A 16,742-nucleotide genomic window follows, 5' to 3' on the forward strand; every position below is an offset into this window, starting at 1 on the left:
AGGGCAGTTATGTAATTGTACCATTCAGATTCAAATGAGGATTTTTGGATCTGTAATTTTTTGTTTTAGTAATTTTTTTTTTTTTTTTTTTTTTTAAGTAGTAATGTGGAATAAGAGGTTTATTTACTCCTACGAAGGATAATTTCTATAATTTTTACTTTTACGCATACCATGTTTATAGTTTTTATTACTAAAATAACTTTTTATAAGTTGTGAATAGTAATTTTCTTAATGTTTACAGCTTTTTTTTGTGTTTATTGTTTTGACCTCTATTTAACTTTATTGACTATTTACAATTTTATTTATGAGTAAAATAATTGTTTACCATTAAACAAATATTATTTTTAAAACGATAGCGGTTGTTTTCCCAAAAGGAAGGGATGGTTCAAACTTCAGGCTAAAACAAGGCCAAGCCAAACTCTAACCATTAGGCCTGTCCCACTTTGACAAAACTACTTTTGAGTTATAGCCTATATTTGACCTGATTCGAGTGTTTTGAGGGCGAAAAAAAGAAACCTGACAGAAATATCTTTTTTTAAAAACATACAATTTTTTAAAATTTTGTCATTGAAGGCTGTCGTTGAGGTTTAATTCCCATCTTTGTTGAGATAGAGAGAACTAACATACATTAAGGTTGATCACTGGAACAAACCATCCCTGCACACTACAAAACCAGTAAGCAATGGACCAGAAAACCAACCAAGTTGAACCGATTTACAACTAGCTTTTCTTCTCTATGTAAAAAAAAAAAAAAAAAAAAGACTCATTCTGGAGTATCTGATTCTTCACATTTTCCTCCCCCGCTTGCGGAGGCGGAAGCAGAAGCTTCAGCACTTGCGGGGCCCACTGCAGCCTCATCCTCATTCGACTGGGCTGTTCTCTCTCCTACCGATGCCCAGACATTCTCGGAGGGAGCGAGCGGCCTAGTCACAGTTTTTCTTTGCATTGCCGGAAATTCAGGCTTCAAGTAAGCCATAGAATGCTGGCGCGCTGCTTTGTGTGCATGGGTGATGCAGTTTTCAAACATGAGAACCATGGACATAATTCTTTAAATTACTACTAATTTCAATTATGTTGCGATTTGAGTTTTGATTGGCTATTTTGCAAATCTATTAGTATAGTAAGTGTTCTAGGTAAACAGCCAATTGAAACTAATTGATTTGCTAAATATGTAAGGTTTGTCTGAAATAGCCGAACTTAACTTGGCTACTTTGCTAAAGCTAAACACTTGCAACATTTGACTATTTAGCTAATCAATTAGCTCCACATGGCTATTTTGTGTGTTTTCTTTATTCTTTTTGTTATTCGGTTTCATAATACAGAGAGAAAAAAAAACCTTAAACTTACCGATTGCTCTCCGCACCTTTTCTACTTCCTCCGCCATCAAGATAAGTTTCTGCTCCATCTCTTCAAGCTCCTCAACTTGCTCCATGTTCGAACCCTTCTCGTACTCAAACGTCGAGCTATTCCAACGACGGTAAAAAAAACAACAAACATACCACCTAGATATATCATTCCCCTACAAAAAGAAAAGATAACCGTGAAACTCACCGATGCCTCTGGTGTTCCTTTCTCAGGCTGTCGAGTTCGGAGCGCAAACCGGGTAGGCTCTTGATGTCGTCCCTCGCCATCTGAAGCTTCTTGTTCACTTCCTGGATTTTGGCGGTCAACTCGTGGCGGTCAGCGACGATCCCTTGGGCGTCTCTGATGGCTTTGGCGAGCTCGTTTCTCGCGCTCTCGCCGGCCCTGACAATCGCCTCGGCTCGGGTCGACTTGTCGGCCAAAACGCGGAGCTGAACGTCGGTCTCGGCTTGGACGCTCCTCATGTGGGCTTTGAGCCTTATGGCCTCGTGCTGGGCCGCCGTGAGCTCTTCCCTCAGGACCGCGTGGCTCGAAGCAAGCCTCTTGTTGTCACCGACGAGCTTCGCTATCTCCGCCGCCTGAGCCGCGATTTTGGTCTCCAACAACTCAGGGTGATCCGGTAATTCCACTTCGCGGTGGTGCCTCAAAGAGTGCCCTGCACGCCTCTCTGGCATTATGTCTCTGCTAATATCTCGGGTTTTACTACAGAAGATGAATCTGGGGAGGAAAAGTTTAAGTGAAAATCAAAATTCGCTGCTGTGTTTAGTACACCCAAGGAACATAGGAAATTTCATACAATTTTCTAGTTCTTGTTTGGATGTGCTTAGAGAGAATTTGAGTAAGCACACACAAAAGAATCCGTATTTTAGTATTTCATTCTCAAATTTTCACAATCCAAACGAGACTAAGAAAATACCAAGGGCCTTATCGAGAAATAAAAAGAAAAAAAGAAAAGAAAAAAGAAAACACCTTGCACGTTCGAGGTTCTAATCAAAACATCATATAGTCTCAGCGACTCTGTCTATTCATTTCATTCAACATGAAAATCTCAAATCTATTTATCCTTGAGAGCTACACTAAACCACACTTAATATTCTGCATCATATTACGAGCACTTTGTAAAAAATGTTAAAAACGTACGTACTGAGGCGTGGAAAAGGTAACACGCCCGGAAAATGCCTCAGTAACGTACGTTTTAGGTCAGGAAAATGAGGCGTATGCTAGCTGGGATTTTTTTACGTGAACGACCTTGCTTGAACACCAAGTTGCAGATTTGGACTTGTTATAAAGACTTGACTTTTTCTTTTTCATTTACTTTTATACAGTTTCAACTAAGAAAAACGCAGCCCTAAACTTATAAGTCAAAACCCAGGACAAAATTCCCCAAAATCCTAATACACGAACAGAAACCATCATCTGAGCCCTAAACTAGGGACCCTGAAATGCTCTACCTGGTATATCTTGATTAGCCTTTGCCAAAAACGGAATTTGGATTTAGACGATTTCAAATTACATAAACTAAAAACAACAAATATTATTCTGAGTAAAAACACACCAATTATATATTTTCGCAATGAAATAGGAAATTCAAGCAATACTGATCAAAACGTCAACAAAATATAATTAAAAACTGAAAATAAGAGTTTGAACATCACCTGGTGGTCGTGACGACGAGACGGTGCTAGACGGTGGGAGAAGGCGAGACGGCGAGCAATTGGGAGCGACGGCTAGAGGGTGTTTTCTAATCGTACAGGTATCCTATCACTTACTAGTTTTTTTTTTTCTTGTTTTTTTTTATTTTTTTATTTAAGAATTATATTTTTTTTCTTTTTTATATTTAATTATATTTAGTAGATATTAAGGTTTTAAATGCCGTTTTCAATTCCGTTTCCAGACTTACGATTTACGGAAAACCGACATGTCGACGGATAATCGAACGAAAAAAATGTAAAAATGAGCTACTGATTTACCGTTTTCAAATGCATGCTGATGAAAAATCGAACGAAAATATTATTATCAAATATGTTATATATATATATATATATGTATATAACATGTATCTTTTGATTTTTTAACTTAAGATTTATGCAAACTATATATTATAATCATCAATACGCAATTGCTTTTACACCAATATAATATCCAATATTACAACATCACAACCTGTTAATTTCAATTCACATAACAAAAAATTGGCTACGTAAACCACCTAAACTATAAGAATTGTAAATTATCCAACATTTAGTAAATACTTTGTAAATAGCCAACTTGAATATGTGGCAGCTTATTAACTACCTAAAATATATGTTTGACTGTGTTAAATAAGTCTTGAGATTTGTAAGTAACTAGGCCACTTTAAACATGTGATTTTGGATCTAGCCTATGTTTGACAATTTTTAGGGATATAGTCAAATGGCTTATGTGGCAATAATTAAGGTCTGATTTGTCATTATATATTAAAAAAATTCGTCACTTTCTCTCTCTTAACTTTTTCAAATATTTTTTTGCATCAAAACTTCAAAAATTCATATATTTCTCATACGAACTCGAAATTGAGTGATTTCAGATCCTACAAATTCGTGGCGTCGAGATCTTCAAAAATAGATCCATTGTGTTTGATGAAAAATTATGTTTAATGCATCATAGTTACGTTTCTATTTATTTTTTTATAATTTCAAAAATTTACAGTTATTTCTATATTTAAGTAGTAACGTGATTTTTCTACATCTATGGTATTAAACATGATTTTTCATCAAACACAATGGATCTATTTTTGAAGATCTTGGCGTCACGAATCCGTAGGATTTGGAATCACTCAATTTCGAGTTCATATGAGATAGATATGGTTTTTTGAAGTTTTTATGTAAAAAAAAATGTATGAAAAAAGTAAGAGAGAGAAAGTGACGAATTTGTTAATAAATAAGGGTAAATAAGACCTTAATTATTGTCACATAAGTCTGTTGACTATTTCCCTAAAAGTTGTGAAACATAGGCTAAAAACAAATTTCATAGTTTCATTTTAGCTATTTCGCTACACTGCCCTTTATTAATCTGTTAATAAGTTTACTTGGCTATTTACAAGAAATTAACCAAAGGTGGGCTATATCTCAATCCACTATATCCGTGTGGCTATATAACTTAATAACCCTTCACATAACGTATTTATATCCAAACCACAAACTTATACAGATGTGTGTGGTGTGTACACTACTACAACTCTGGGCTACCACAACGGGTGCCAGTCGTTGTGGAAGCCCCCACTGTTGAAGGCTTCCACAACAGGAGAGCTTCCCATTGTGGAAGCTTCCCGATTCAACAACGCAATCTTCCCGTTGTGCTATAGGAAGTCTTATTTGAAAGGGCATTGCCGCAAATACCAATTCCAATATTGATATTTTCGCCGCGGCCATGAATGACTCACGCCGCGGCGAAATAGTCCACAACGGGAAGAGTCTCCCGTTGTGGAAGCCTCCCCACGGCGTGAAACAGGCTTGGCCGCGGCGAAAATATCAGTATTCTCGTTGTGGCTATTTTTTCACGCTGCAGTGAGACTTCCACAACGGGATACTCTTCCTTTTTTGGAAGCTTTGCCACAACGTGAATAATGCATGACCGTGGCGAAAATATCAATTTCAAAACTGATAATTTTGCTGCGGCCATTTTTCTGGATTTTTAAGAATCCCTTTTGTTATTCATTCACAGTACCTAAAAATAACAATATCCAGAAGCCAATATCCAATTCATAATACAAAACAAAAATCCATAATATCCAAAATCAAATATCCACGACATTCAAAATCAAGTATCTACATCCACATGCATCCAAAGTTTATAAAAACTAAACTAATCAACGAATTCAATAAAAGTTTGTACATAAATTAACCTCCACTCTTCTCGTACTTTCTCTAATTTTTGCATTGTATATGTTTTTTTTTTCTTTTGTAACCCCTCAATACCACTTCCAACAATATCACGCATATAAGCTAGGACATAATACCCGCATTCCATGTTTCCGGGCTGTTTAGGAGCCGAGCCACATTTGATGAAGGTTGATTGACCGTTATTTTGAGCTTCTAGTTGCTCAAGCTTGAATTCCATAAAAATCCTATAACACTCATTGATCGACAACAACAAAAAAACATTAGAAAACAAACGTTTGTGTAAAAGAAATACTTTAAAAAACTAAAACTTTACGTCTTTATTAATTTGGATAAATCGTGCGGGATTTTTTTTCTTCTCAACAGGTCAAAGAACGTTGTGTGGTCTTTCCAAAGATCGACGACAGCGAGTATCCAATGTTCGTTTAAATTATACGGCATCAATACTAGTTGTTTTGGTTTGCAATTTCGTACCACGTTGCTGATTTCTTTGACTCGTGTAAAAAAATGGGTCTCATTGTCGTTAAGGTTGCCACTCAAACTGCTTCTACAAAACATATATCTCCACTCCGCTTCATTTTGACTACTATGGATTGTAGATAACTAGAACAAACAAAAATTGAATCAATTAAAATACTAAATATAGTATATTCATATTAGAAAAAATATAAAACAAACACTTACCCATGTAAACAGTTATGCACGGAGCGCATATTTCTTTGTATTTCAAAAAAATATAAATATCTTCATACGACACCCCAATCGGCTCGGTGATAATACTTTTACAAAATTGACGTTGATGACCTCCGAGAGTGGTAACATTACTCGGTTGACATGTTGAGCGAGCAATCTAAACTTTGGATTAATCAAGATGTATGGAATCTTCTTACCATCATCAATGCTTGGTTCGTTATCAACACCGAGCTTTGACACTTGTTTGACCGTCAGACCGCGACTCTCTTTTACAATTTCGGTTTCTACCAATCTCTTTGGCCACTTAAAAAAGTCTTTTATGGCTTCTTCAGTAGTCTTAACTTCGTCAGTGGGAAATGGGAATTTGGCTTTTCTAATATTCGGCGCGGTAATGCTCACTTATACATTTTCTTCCTCCAAAGATGATGAATGAACTACTTCGCTTTTCATGTACGCTCTCCATTGTGCAACTTCAATCGTACCTCCATTGGAAAAATCATCAAGGAGTAGAAGGCATTAGATGTTTTCATCCGAACACAGTGTCCCGGCGTGGTTGGATTCAATGAACAACTTGCTAGAATACTTTCATGTTTCTCAATAATGATAGGATTGATATTCGGACGCGCTAAGCCACCAACATTGAGATCCACGTGAACTTCATGTTGATCGTTTTCATCTAAGCAAATCATAGACATATTTATGAATTATTATCAAAATTGTAGCTTTATATTACTTATGTAGGAAAAAAATGAAAATACCTTCTGATGTCGCTTCATTGACATTTGTCATCTCTTCATCATCAACAATCTTTTCATTGACTTCCTCATGTTCGGAACTACTTGGACGTAGGACACTAGGCAACTCGACATTAGCATCTTTCACACTCAAACCATTTTGAGTAAATGCTTTTGTGATAAAAGATTTTAACTCACTCATTTTGCGACGTAGCTTAGTTACCTCGTCACTCGATTTTGAAGAATGATTATTAAAATTGCAACTTGAGGAGTATTTGGATTGTCCACGAACACGACCGAGATGTTCATTATTTTTCAAAACTTCTTGCAAGATACTTGTTCCCTCTTCCGGTTTCCATGACTATTCCGTAGCTTTTTTGTGATAAAATTTTCTTCACATATATATAATTATTTGTTAATATAATTACAACACAATATTAATTCCTATAAAAAAAATTAAAAAAAAACTCACGATTTTATCTCTGATTGATTTGTCTTTTTCATCCTTGTAGTTTTCTTTGTCCTTCTTTCGCGACTCAATCCATAATTGCTCTTTTGTAGGCCATTCACCCATCTCCTAGAACTATTACGAAGTAATTATACAAAAAATCACTAAAAAAATATTACGAAATATGGAATCATAAATAAAACATATAAATCTAACCTTTTGTTGATCTAGTTTTCAATATCCATCGCGGCCGGTTCTAGATTTGTACACGTTCTTCTCGGCCATTTCTTCCTCATTTTTTTTATGCCTTTCGGAACGCTTCGGTACTCAATGAAGTTTATCCAATCTTCTTCGGTGATGTTCCCGTAGCGTTTTAAAACATATTCCGGTCTCTTCAAGAGGCTTGGTTCATTGAGGTTGTCTTTGACTAGATCATCATATAACTCGTGACGGAATAATCTTGCCTCTTCTCCAACTCTCATAAGGTAAATTACCTTATATTTGGGTTCAACCGCAAATCCTTCACGTATTTTGTTCCAAATCATTTCTTTTAGTTGTTTATGCTTGTTTAGTTTCCAATTGACCATTGAAATTGGAACATGTTCACTAGCTAATACACCAAAATAACTCGATAACTCACTACCCTCGCTATCATTTAGTTGCTTTTTGTCATCAAAGTCGGGTTTTATTTTTTCCCCTAGAGTTTTAAACCTATTAACCGTAAGCATAAGAGTATTTCTTATTTTTCCGGGATCATCGAAATTGATTGATCTTCTCAATTTTCTTTTACCGGAACCACTACCGATAACGGTATTAGTAGAAGTAGATTCTTTTTATATTTTCTTTATATATATATATATATATATATATATATATATATATATATATATATGAGAAAATAGGCTTGTCAGGAGGAAGATAGAATCTCACGGAGCCTATTTGCCTATTTGCCTATGTTTATATCAAATCCGTGAGATTCTATCTTCCTCCTTACAAGCCTATTTTCTCATATATATATATATATATATATATATATATATATATATATATGTAAAAGGAAAAGAAAATCTTGCTCCATATTTTTAATATATTAGTTATGTAAAAGTTAAAAAAATATTACATTTTAATAGAAAAAAAATGTGTATTACTACATCCTTTAATAATATTTACCAAGTAATGTAAATAAATAAAAATGTTATAGATATATTTTATTAAAAATTTGAAAATAGTAATATTGATAAAATCACACATGTAAAATCATACTTATTTTTCAATATATTTTACAATATTATTTCCGTTCGATTTTCCATCGACATGTCGATTTTCCATGGAAAACGGCATATCAATTGCCCTTTTTCACAATTTTTCCGTTCGATTTTCCGTCGATGTGTCGATTTTCCGTAAATCAGGAGGTTCAAAACGGCGTCGAAAACGAAATTTCGAACCTTGATTGATATAGTATAATATAGTATTAGTAATTATGATTATAATATACAAAAAAAAAAATTATACAAAATATATTGATGAGAGATGGAGAAAAAAATAATATACATAAAAAATAATTATACAAAATATATTGATGAGAGAGGAAAAAAAAAAGGAAAGGCCGAAAAAAATAAAGGAAAAAAAAAAAGGCCGCCACGTGTCGTCGCCTCAAGACGCCACGTGACGGCCTGATGATGAAAGTGGGAGAAAGGGTGGTGTTTATTATCTATGTTATAGATTTATTTTGGTGATTCGAACCATATGTATAATAAATCATTCTTATAGAATATTAAACCATCTTTGAATATTAGAAAAATAGATAAGTAATATTTTTAATTGAGAAAAAAAGTTTTGTTAACTTATTGAATATATGGGAGCTGAAATTGTTAGAAATATTACGGGAATGATATTTATTTAAAGAAAAAATAAGACAAGTTTAGTAGAAGTAATAAATAACTAAAATATCACGAAGGCTAGAAAGAGAATACAACAGCGGAAAGAGAATAGCTATGCACCAACACAACTTCACTGGCGAGCTAAGACAGTAGCAGAACAAACCACCGACTACAAGAAAAAACACAAAAACAATTTCGGAGAGGAAAGTAGAGAGAAAATATTTCTGGAAGTGTGTCCGAATCAATTATTAAAATCTCGCATCTCACGGTCGTACCGCACTTCTAATTTTTGGGGTATCTCGTCTCGTACCGCGGTATTCCGTGGTATTTGATGAACGTTCCGGGTATCTTGTACCGTGTGGTAAACCGCATTCCGCGGGATATACCACCCAAAAAAGGGTATTCTGCAGGATATTTGAACAACTTTTTAATTAGGATTTTGTATAAATTTAGGATACACAAAAAAATTATATTTTAAAATAAAGTTTTCAACATTTCACACATAAAATTCTAAATAGAGTACAAATCAATACACATATAATAGAGAGTTCTCAAACAAAGTCACACTAATATCTAAATAAAAAAAACAAATAAAGATACACGTAATAGAGAGTTCTCACACAAAACAACACAAAATATAATATGTATATTGGACCAAAGATATGCTCCAAAACTACTTTTGGACTTCTTATCGGACACGGCCAAGACACTATCTCATCTCCTCCCTTAGTTTTGGAGGACACTTATCACTCATCATCGTACTTCTTCGATTATCTGTAACAACAAGGTGATTCATCATCCTAGTAACACATCCTCCTTTCATCTCATGGCCACAAAAGTTTCACACAAAAGCGTTCGTATTTTCCTCAATGGACGTACAATATTTTGGGGCCGGATCCGAACTCATTCTTCAAGTAGTAAATCTAAAGTAACAAAATATGTCAACATTAACAATAATGAACAACGTAACAATAACAAATAATCAAGAATTAGATCAAACAAGCAATCAATAATCAAGAAATTAATTAAAAAATTACATCTAATAAAGATTTAAATTCGGATTAAAAAAAACCTATTTCAAATCAACAATATCAACATTAACAACAACATCTGATTATTCAAATTACTACCTAAATTCGGATTATAATAAATCCATATCAAATCAAGTGAACAATTACTCAAAAATCAAAATCTATGCCTTCTTCTTCGTACACCATAACTTCATTAACAACCTTTCAAAAATTCATTAAAAAATCAACAAAAAAAATAAAAAATAAGATTTGGAAGCTTACCTCACGGAATCGGCGGTATGCGGCGAGATTTGAGCAAATATAAGCATCCACCGGACGAGGAATGAAGCTCTCGCGCGAGATCCGGGGAGATCGACGCAAATTTGGTAGTCGGTCGCGCGAGAAATGCAACAACAACTTTCCTTCTTCTCTTGCGGAAATGACGCGAAAATGAGGGATAAACAAACAAAATAAGCTTTTACACGAACGAGAAATGGGGAGAAATGGAACGCGGAAAATGGCGCGAGATATTACGAGATTTAACACACTTCGCGAGATATTAACGTACCTCTCTCGCACTCTTCCAAAACACGAGATCTCGCGCGAGATACTCCCATCTCGCGCGAGATTTTAATCCTTGGTCCGAATGAGAGGTGAATGCATCTATTTATAGTCCACCAAGTCGGAGAGGTTACAAGAACTTGAACCTCAAAATTTAAGCCTTTATAGCCTTAATCACTTTAATGATCGTTAATTGGCTAATATTAACCATACAAAGCCGTTCAGGAATATTAACCATGCAAAACGGTTCAGGAACGTTTTACTACACAATGCACAAAACCGTTGTCATAAAATGCACAGTTATTCAACTCTAAGAATTAATTCCCAACATAACAAAAGAGTTATTTGCAATAAAAAGATAAGGATTACCACAAATAAGCCCAAGTCTGGCCCGGCTTGACACGACTGACCGACCGACTGGACGGACGGCGGCAGCGGTGGCGCCCGCGTGTGTGGTGGATTTGGGCTTCCCTAAGTCCTTGCCCCTATACAAAAATGGGTCACATGTCCTTGGAAACCCAAACCCTTTGATACAAATTGCATATATAAACTTACTTATTTGTCCCACTCCATGTGAGACTCTTGCATTTTACTTTCTACAAACAACACAATTAATGTGTTTCTCTAAGTACACTTTGAGCATCAATTTATCATTCATTTTAGCTCCGATTTTGGCAAACTAGCTTATAAACGATATTATACCCCTTTCCGCAAAGAATAATAATACTCTGGAATTACCCAATTCCGTTGAGTAGACCCCACTCAAATCTTTACCAAAAATCAGCCGTTCACAAGATAAGAAATACTATTTATCATCCATAATCTCCGCTTTATTCCAACATAAACAAAATAACCATTTCAATTTTATGAAATTTTTAGCAACTTATTATTTGTTAAATATCCAACGATTGATTAATTATAATTAATTAGTCACTGATTTTATAAAAAAAAAAAATCAACTGAGAATCTTGCCCAAATAACTCGCGCATATTTACTATCAATAGGGTGAGAATTACTTAGACAAAATTGTTAATTAATTGTTCATTCATATATTTCATATACTTAGAATTTTTTTTTAATTACTTAGATAAAATATTTTACTATTTTTCATTCATATATTTCATTAATTTGATTACATGGAAAGTTTAAGTTCATATCACAATTATTTTTTGTAAAGATAAAAAATAAAAAAAAAATATTTTATCTAAGTAACGGACAATCTTGCCCAAATAACTCGTGCATGTTTATTATCAATACGGCGAGAATTACTTAGAAAAAATTGTTAATTAATTGTTCATTCATATATTTCATATACTTAGAAAAAATTGTTAATTACTTAGATAAAATATTTTACTATTTTTCATTCATATATTTCATTTACTTGATTACATGGAATATTCAAGTTCATATTACAATTATTTTTTGTAAAGATAAAAAATTAATGGAGATAAGCCGATTTTTCGGGGGATTGAACCATATCTTCACGTAGGAAGAGACTTCAAAGACAAGAGTTAGTGTCACTCAACCTAGCTAGATGCTTGAGGAATTGTTCATTAACTGTCAATAAAATTATGACTAATTATTTATAATTAATCAAACGTTGACTATTATGCAAACTTAAAATTTTTATGTGACCGGGCTGTATGAGTATAGAACCCTAATTTTAAGCTATTGCAAAATAGTCATAAGTTTACATGTTTTGAATTAATCGGTACCAGACTTATCTAGTCTATGCAAGACCACCAATGGCAATATCTTAGTTTTTTTTTTACTAAATATAAAAAAAAATTTGTAACTAATTAGACCACTTTAAACATGTGGTTTTGGATCTAGCATATGTTTGACAATTTTTAGGGATATAGCCAAATGGCTTATGTGGAAATAATTAAGGTATGATTTGCCCTTATTTATTAACAAATTCGTCACTTTCTCTCTCTTATTTTTTTCAAATAATTTTTTTTTCATCAAAACTTCAAGAATTCGTATCTTTCTTTTACGAACTCAAAATTGAGTGATTTCAGATCCTACAAATTCGTGGCGTCGAGATCTTCAAAAATAGACCATTGTGTTTGATAAAAAAATTATGTTTTAATGCATCATATTTATGTTTCCATTTATTTTTTTGATAATTTCAAAAAATTTCAGTTATTTCCATATTTAAGGTAGTAACGTAATTTATCTACATCTATGGTATTAAACATGATTTTTCATCAAACACAATGGAGCTATTTTTGAAGATCTCGGCGTCACGAATCCGTATGATTTGGAATCACTCAATTTCGAGTTCATATGAGATAGATATGGTTGTTTTGAAATTTTTATGTAAAAAAGTATAGAAAAAAATAGGAAAGATAAAATGACGAATTTGTTAATAAATAAATTTCATTTTGGCTATTTTGCTATGCTGCCCTAAAAAAAAGCTAATAAACATTATACATTAAATACAAACGAAAGCAAATAACCTCTTTCAAATACATGTAATAAATGTGACATTAAATAAAAATAAATGTAATAAATATCCAAGTCGTTAAATTGTTTTAAAATTGAAATCACAATACGAGACGAGAGAATTTATAAAGTAAAAAATGGAAACTTTTCATATTCCTCACTCCCTCCATTTTCGGTGTGACCACTCTTTTCTCGCGGCTCTCCTCTAAATTTTGGCCAAAAAAAGCCTAAGCAAACCAAAATAAAAAACTTTAAAAACAAACAAATGTGAAGTAGAGCACATTGGCCATGTTTGGTATTCATCTCAAAAACAGTTTTTGAGTGGAAAAAATTGAAAACAAAAAGTGAAAGTTATGTTTGGTTTAAGTTTTTGGAAAAAAATTTCAAAAAATTTTGAAGTTGTTTTGTAACAGAGTAAAGAAAACTGAAAACAAATAAAATGTGTTTTTGGAAAAAAATTTCTTCTCTTCTCTCCTCATTTTCCTCATCTTCTCTTTTCATCTTTTCAAAAACAAAAATGAAAACTGTACCAAACACTTTTTCCAGTTTTTTCAATTTCTCAAAAACAAAAATGAAAACTGTCGGCCGGATCTGCGGCGTCGGTTGAGATGAAAGCTTCGGCGAGCACCAGAGTCGGCTTGCGCGCGCTGGGGCCGAACGGGTCTGCAGCGCCGGCAGGAGTTGAGGCTTCGGCGGGCGTCGAGGCTGGATTGCGAGCGCCGGGTCGGCTGGATCTACGGCGTCGGTTGAGATGAAAGCTTCGGCGAGCACCAGAGTCGGCTTGCGCGCGCTGGGGCCGAACGGGTCTGCAGCGCCGGCGGGAGTTGAGGCTTCGGCGGGCTTCGAGGCTGGATCGCGAGCGCCGGGCGCCTGCGTTCGTGGCTTCGGAATCTCTGAGAATGAGAAATCGAGGAGAATTCACTTCAGGCCAAGGATGACATCAAGAGAAGCAGAGAGAAGTCTCAAGTTTCTCCTCAGAAGGAATCGGCCTCTCTTTCCCCTCAATGAGAGGGGGTATTTATAGTAGTTGGAGGTTGCGTGTTGAGGGATTTGGTAGGGCCCAGCCGAGATGGCTTCAAGAATGATAAAGAAAATGCTCTTGGTGGGGAAAAGTTGGTGTTGGGATGATATTATGGTTTATTGGCGGGTCCTAGAAAACAAATAGGCTGAGCTCATTGATGTGGAAAGATTGGTGTTGGGATGATATTATGGTTTATTGGCGGGTCCCAGAAACAAATAAGCTGAGCTCATTGGTGTGTGGCCGCGCCTTTTGGTATGTGGGGGCTGCTATATCCCTTTTGAGTTGTGGGAAATCATGGGCTGGTACTTTTCCTTTTCGGCCCTTGGCAGGGCTGGGATTGCCTTCACAATCTTTGAGTTGGACTTCCTCCTGGAGGTCAAGCCTGCCTGGAGGTCGAGCTCGCCAGGAGGTCAAGTTCGTCTGGGGGCCGAGGTCGAGCTCGTGGGGCCGAAGAGATGCTTTGTCCTCGTTTGAGTTGGGCCTAAAATGGTTTTTTTTTTTTTTTTTTTTTTTTTTTTTTTTATATATAGATATGGGAAATATCTCTTAACAACACGTAAGTGTCAAATGGCTTTGGCTTTTAAGTCTTATAAACTGCATTGGTAATATTCAATGTCTAGGAAGAACTATAGAGTCACCTAACAATCATCATTAGGAGTCGATTGTCAATTTGTCAAGAAGATTGGGAATATTTACTTTTAATCCTAACACATATTTTAATGAATAAGAATCAGTGTTTCATTTTGTAGAATTGGATTCAGATTTACATAAATTTTTTGTGCAAAAGAACTTATTACATTTAAGCATATACATCAAAGACATCTACTTGTGGATACTAAACCCAATGAATAGTATAACCAAAAGACCGTTTGGAAGATAAGTTGGCGGCATGTCTGACTTAAGATATTAATCAATTAAAACGAGAGAACTCTGGGAGGGGTTTCATAAAAATAAATAATAGAATCTTCTACGAATTAGTAGATTGGGAAACCAAATTCAAGGGAAAATATCTAAAGTACCCCTCGTGTTTAATCGAAATGCGAGATTTATCCCCTTTATTTCTAGAAATATCAAACATATCCCTTCAGTTTAATATAAATGACATATACATCTCCTAAAAAATGTTATATTACAAATATCACTATTTTCGTTTATTTTTTACAAAAAAATAATTTGAACTCCTCAAAATACCCTTAATAGAATAAATATTTATTTACTATTTTATTAAAAAAAATCAAAATCTCTCTTTATAAAAAAAACCTTAACTTTTTATAAATTTTTTTTTTAATTTAATTTTTTTGTATATAGAATAGAAGATAAAAATTATTTCATTAAGGGTATTTAGAAGATTTCAAATTATTTTTTTGTAAAAAATAAACGAAAAAGGGTGATATTTGTAATATAACATTTTTCAGGGGATGTATTTGTCATTTATATTAAACTGGAGGAATATGTCTGATATTTCTAAAAATAGAGGGGATAAATCTCGCATTTCGATTAAACACAAGGGATACTCTTGATATTTTCCCCAACTTCAATGGTATCCTAAAAAATCTCTAAACTAAAAACAAAATACTCTTAGTTCAATTTACGCTTTTAAAACAATAAGTGATCAAAGTAACCTAGAAGTATTGAACAAGTAGTTGCGTTGATGTCTTGAATAACATACAGTTTTGGCAAACTAAAACAAGAATCAACAAACGTCATAGCCCTTAAGCAACGGGTTAATTTTGCAATTTCTCATAGAAATAATGTGCTAAACAACATAGTACATCACAAACCGTCAATCGTATTAACTATCACGTATAGTTGATAATATTACCATGATACTATATATATATATATATAAACTATTATTAGTAATAATATTAAATATTAATAAGATTAATAATATAAACCATTATGCTTAATAATATTTACTAGTACAAAAATACGAGAAACGAATATTTTCTAACATTTTTAAGTTAAAAAAAAAATTGAGGGCCATTTGAGTATTCTTGAACTTCTAAATCTTTTTTAGGTGTTAGTTTACGTTGGTGTAAAGTAGGTTTGAGTAATTTAAATTACGATTTGGTTTTAACCCATGGGTATTTTGGAATACATAAATGTTATGGTTTGAAGTTGGATATTTCTTTTATATAAAATGATAAGTAGGCTAAATTTTTTTAAAAAAAAATTAGACTATATACTTAATCCGTTCAAACTTGTTGTATAATTTATATATATTTTATTGCCATGTAATTTGTAATATTTTTTATTCTTTAGTGAAAAATAACAAATATCCATTCATACATATACATTTTCAAGCTAAACTATTTCCAACTCCTCTTGATTGGTCAGGCACATAGCTTGTGTGAACGTCTGATACATATCGCTGATGCAGGCTGTACAAATTATTTAAACTTATATGTGTAAATCAGGAAGATACAAAATAAAATTTCTACTTAAGATCAAATATAAATAAATTAAAGTAGTGGAAACAAAAATCACACTAATTCATTCATATGGAGATAAAATATCAACATTATAACGCTCGAGATTATAAAGAAATAGTTTGTGTATTTATATATATATATATATGTATATATATATATATATATATATATCATTTGATTTTATTATTCTGACATATACAGGATACATATATAAAGCTCCTAAATATAGAAACCCTTCCAAACATAGCAATTCATTCATAACTACAAACTCA

General features: G+C 33.7%; 1 protein-coding gene across 2 annotated transcripts; it reads right to left on the reverse strand.

Moving 5' to 3' along the window:
* Positions 1–413: 413 nt before the first annotated feature.
* LOC149395069 (FLX-like protein) lies at positions 414–3,162 on the reverse strand. 2 transcript variants are annotated; one of them, XM_089614000.1, is made up of 4 exons: positions 3,018–3,160; positions 1,552–2,079; positions 1,348–1,463; positions 414–990 (listed from the first exon to the last, which is right to left on the reverse strand). In XM_089614000.1, exons 2-4 carry the CDS (start codon positions 2,034–2,036, stop codon positions 764–766), a joined length of 828 nt encoding a protein of 275 aa, XP_089470126.1. In that variant the 5' UTR covers positions 2,037–2,079; positions 3,018–3,160; the 3' UTR covers positions 414–763. The 2 variants fall into 2 exon arrangements, with proteins under 2 accessions (XP_089470126.1, XP_089470127.1); XM_089614001.1 differs by having other exon boundaries at positions 792–990; positions 1,364–1,463; positions 3,018–3,162.
* Positions 3,163–16,742: the final 13,580 nt, after the last annotated feature.

Source organism: Urtica dioica, chromosome 5 (genome assembly GCF_054948205.1).
Source record: "Urtica dioica subsp. dioica isolate 48M chromosome 5, U.dioica_male_clone48M_v1_H2, whole genome shotgun sequence".
NCBI lineage: Eukaryota > Viridiplantae > Streptophyta > Magnoliopsida > Rosales > Urticaceae > Urtica > Urtica dioica.

Coding starts and splice junctions, on each gene's coding strand:
- LOC149395069 (XM_089614000.1), bottom strand. CDS start 2,036: ATGCCAGAGAGGCGTGCAGGGCACTCTTTGAGGCACCACCGCGAAGTG. Junction 1,464..1,551: donor AAGGAACACCAGAGGCATCG/GTGAGTTTCACG, acceptor TCGTTGGAATAG/CTCGACGTTTGAGTACGAGA. Junction 991..1,347: donor AAAGGTGCGGAGAGCAATCG/GTAAGTTTAAGG, acceptor CACACAAAGCAG/CGCGCCAGCATTCTATGGCT.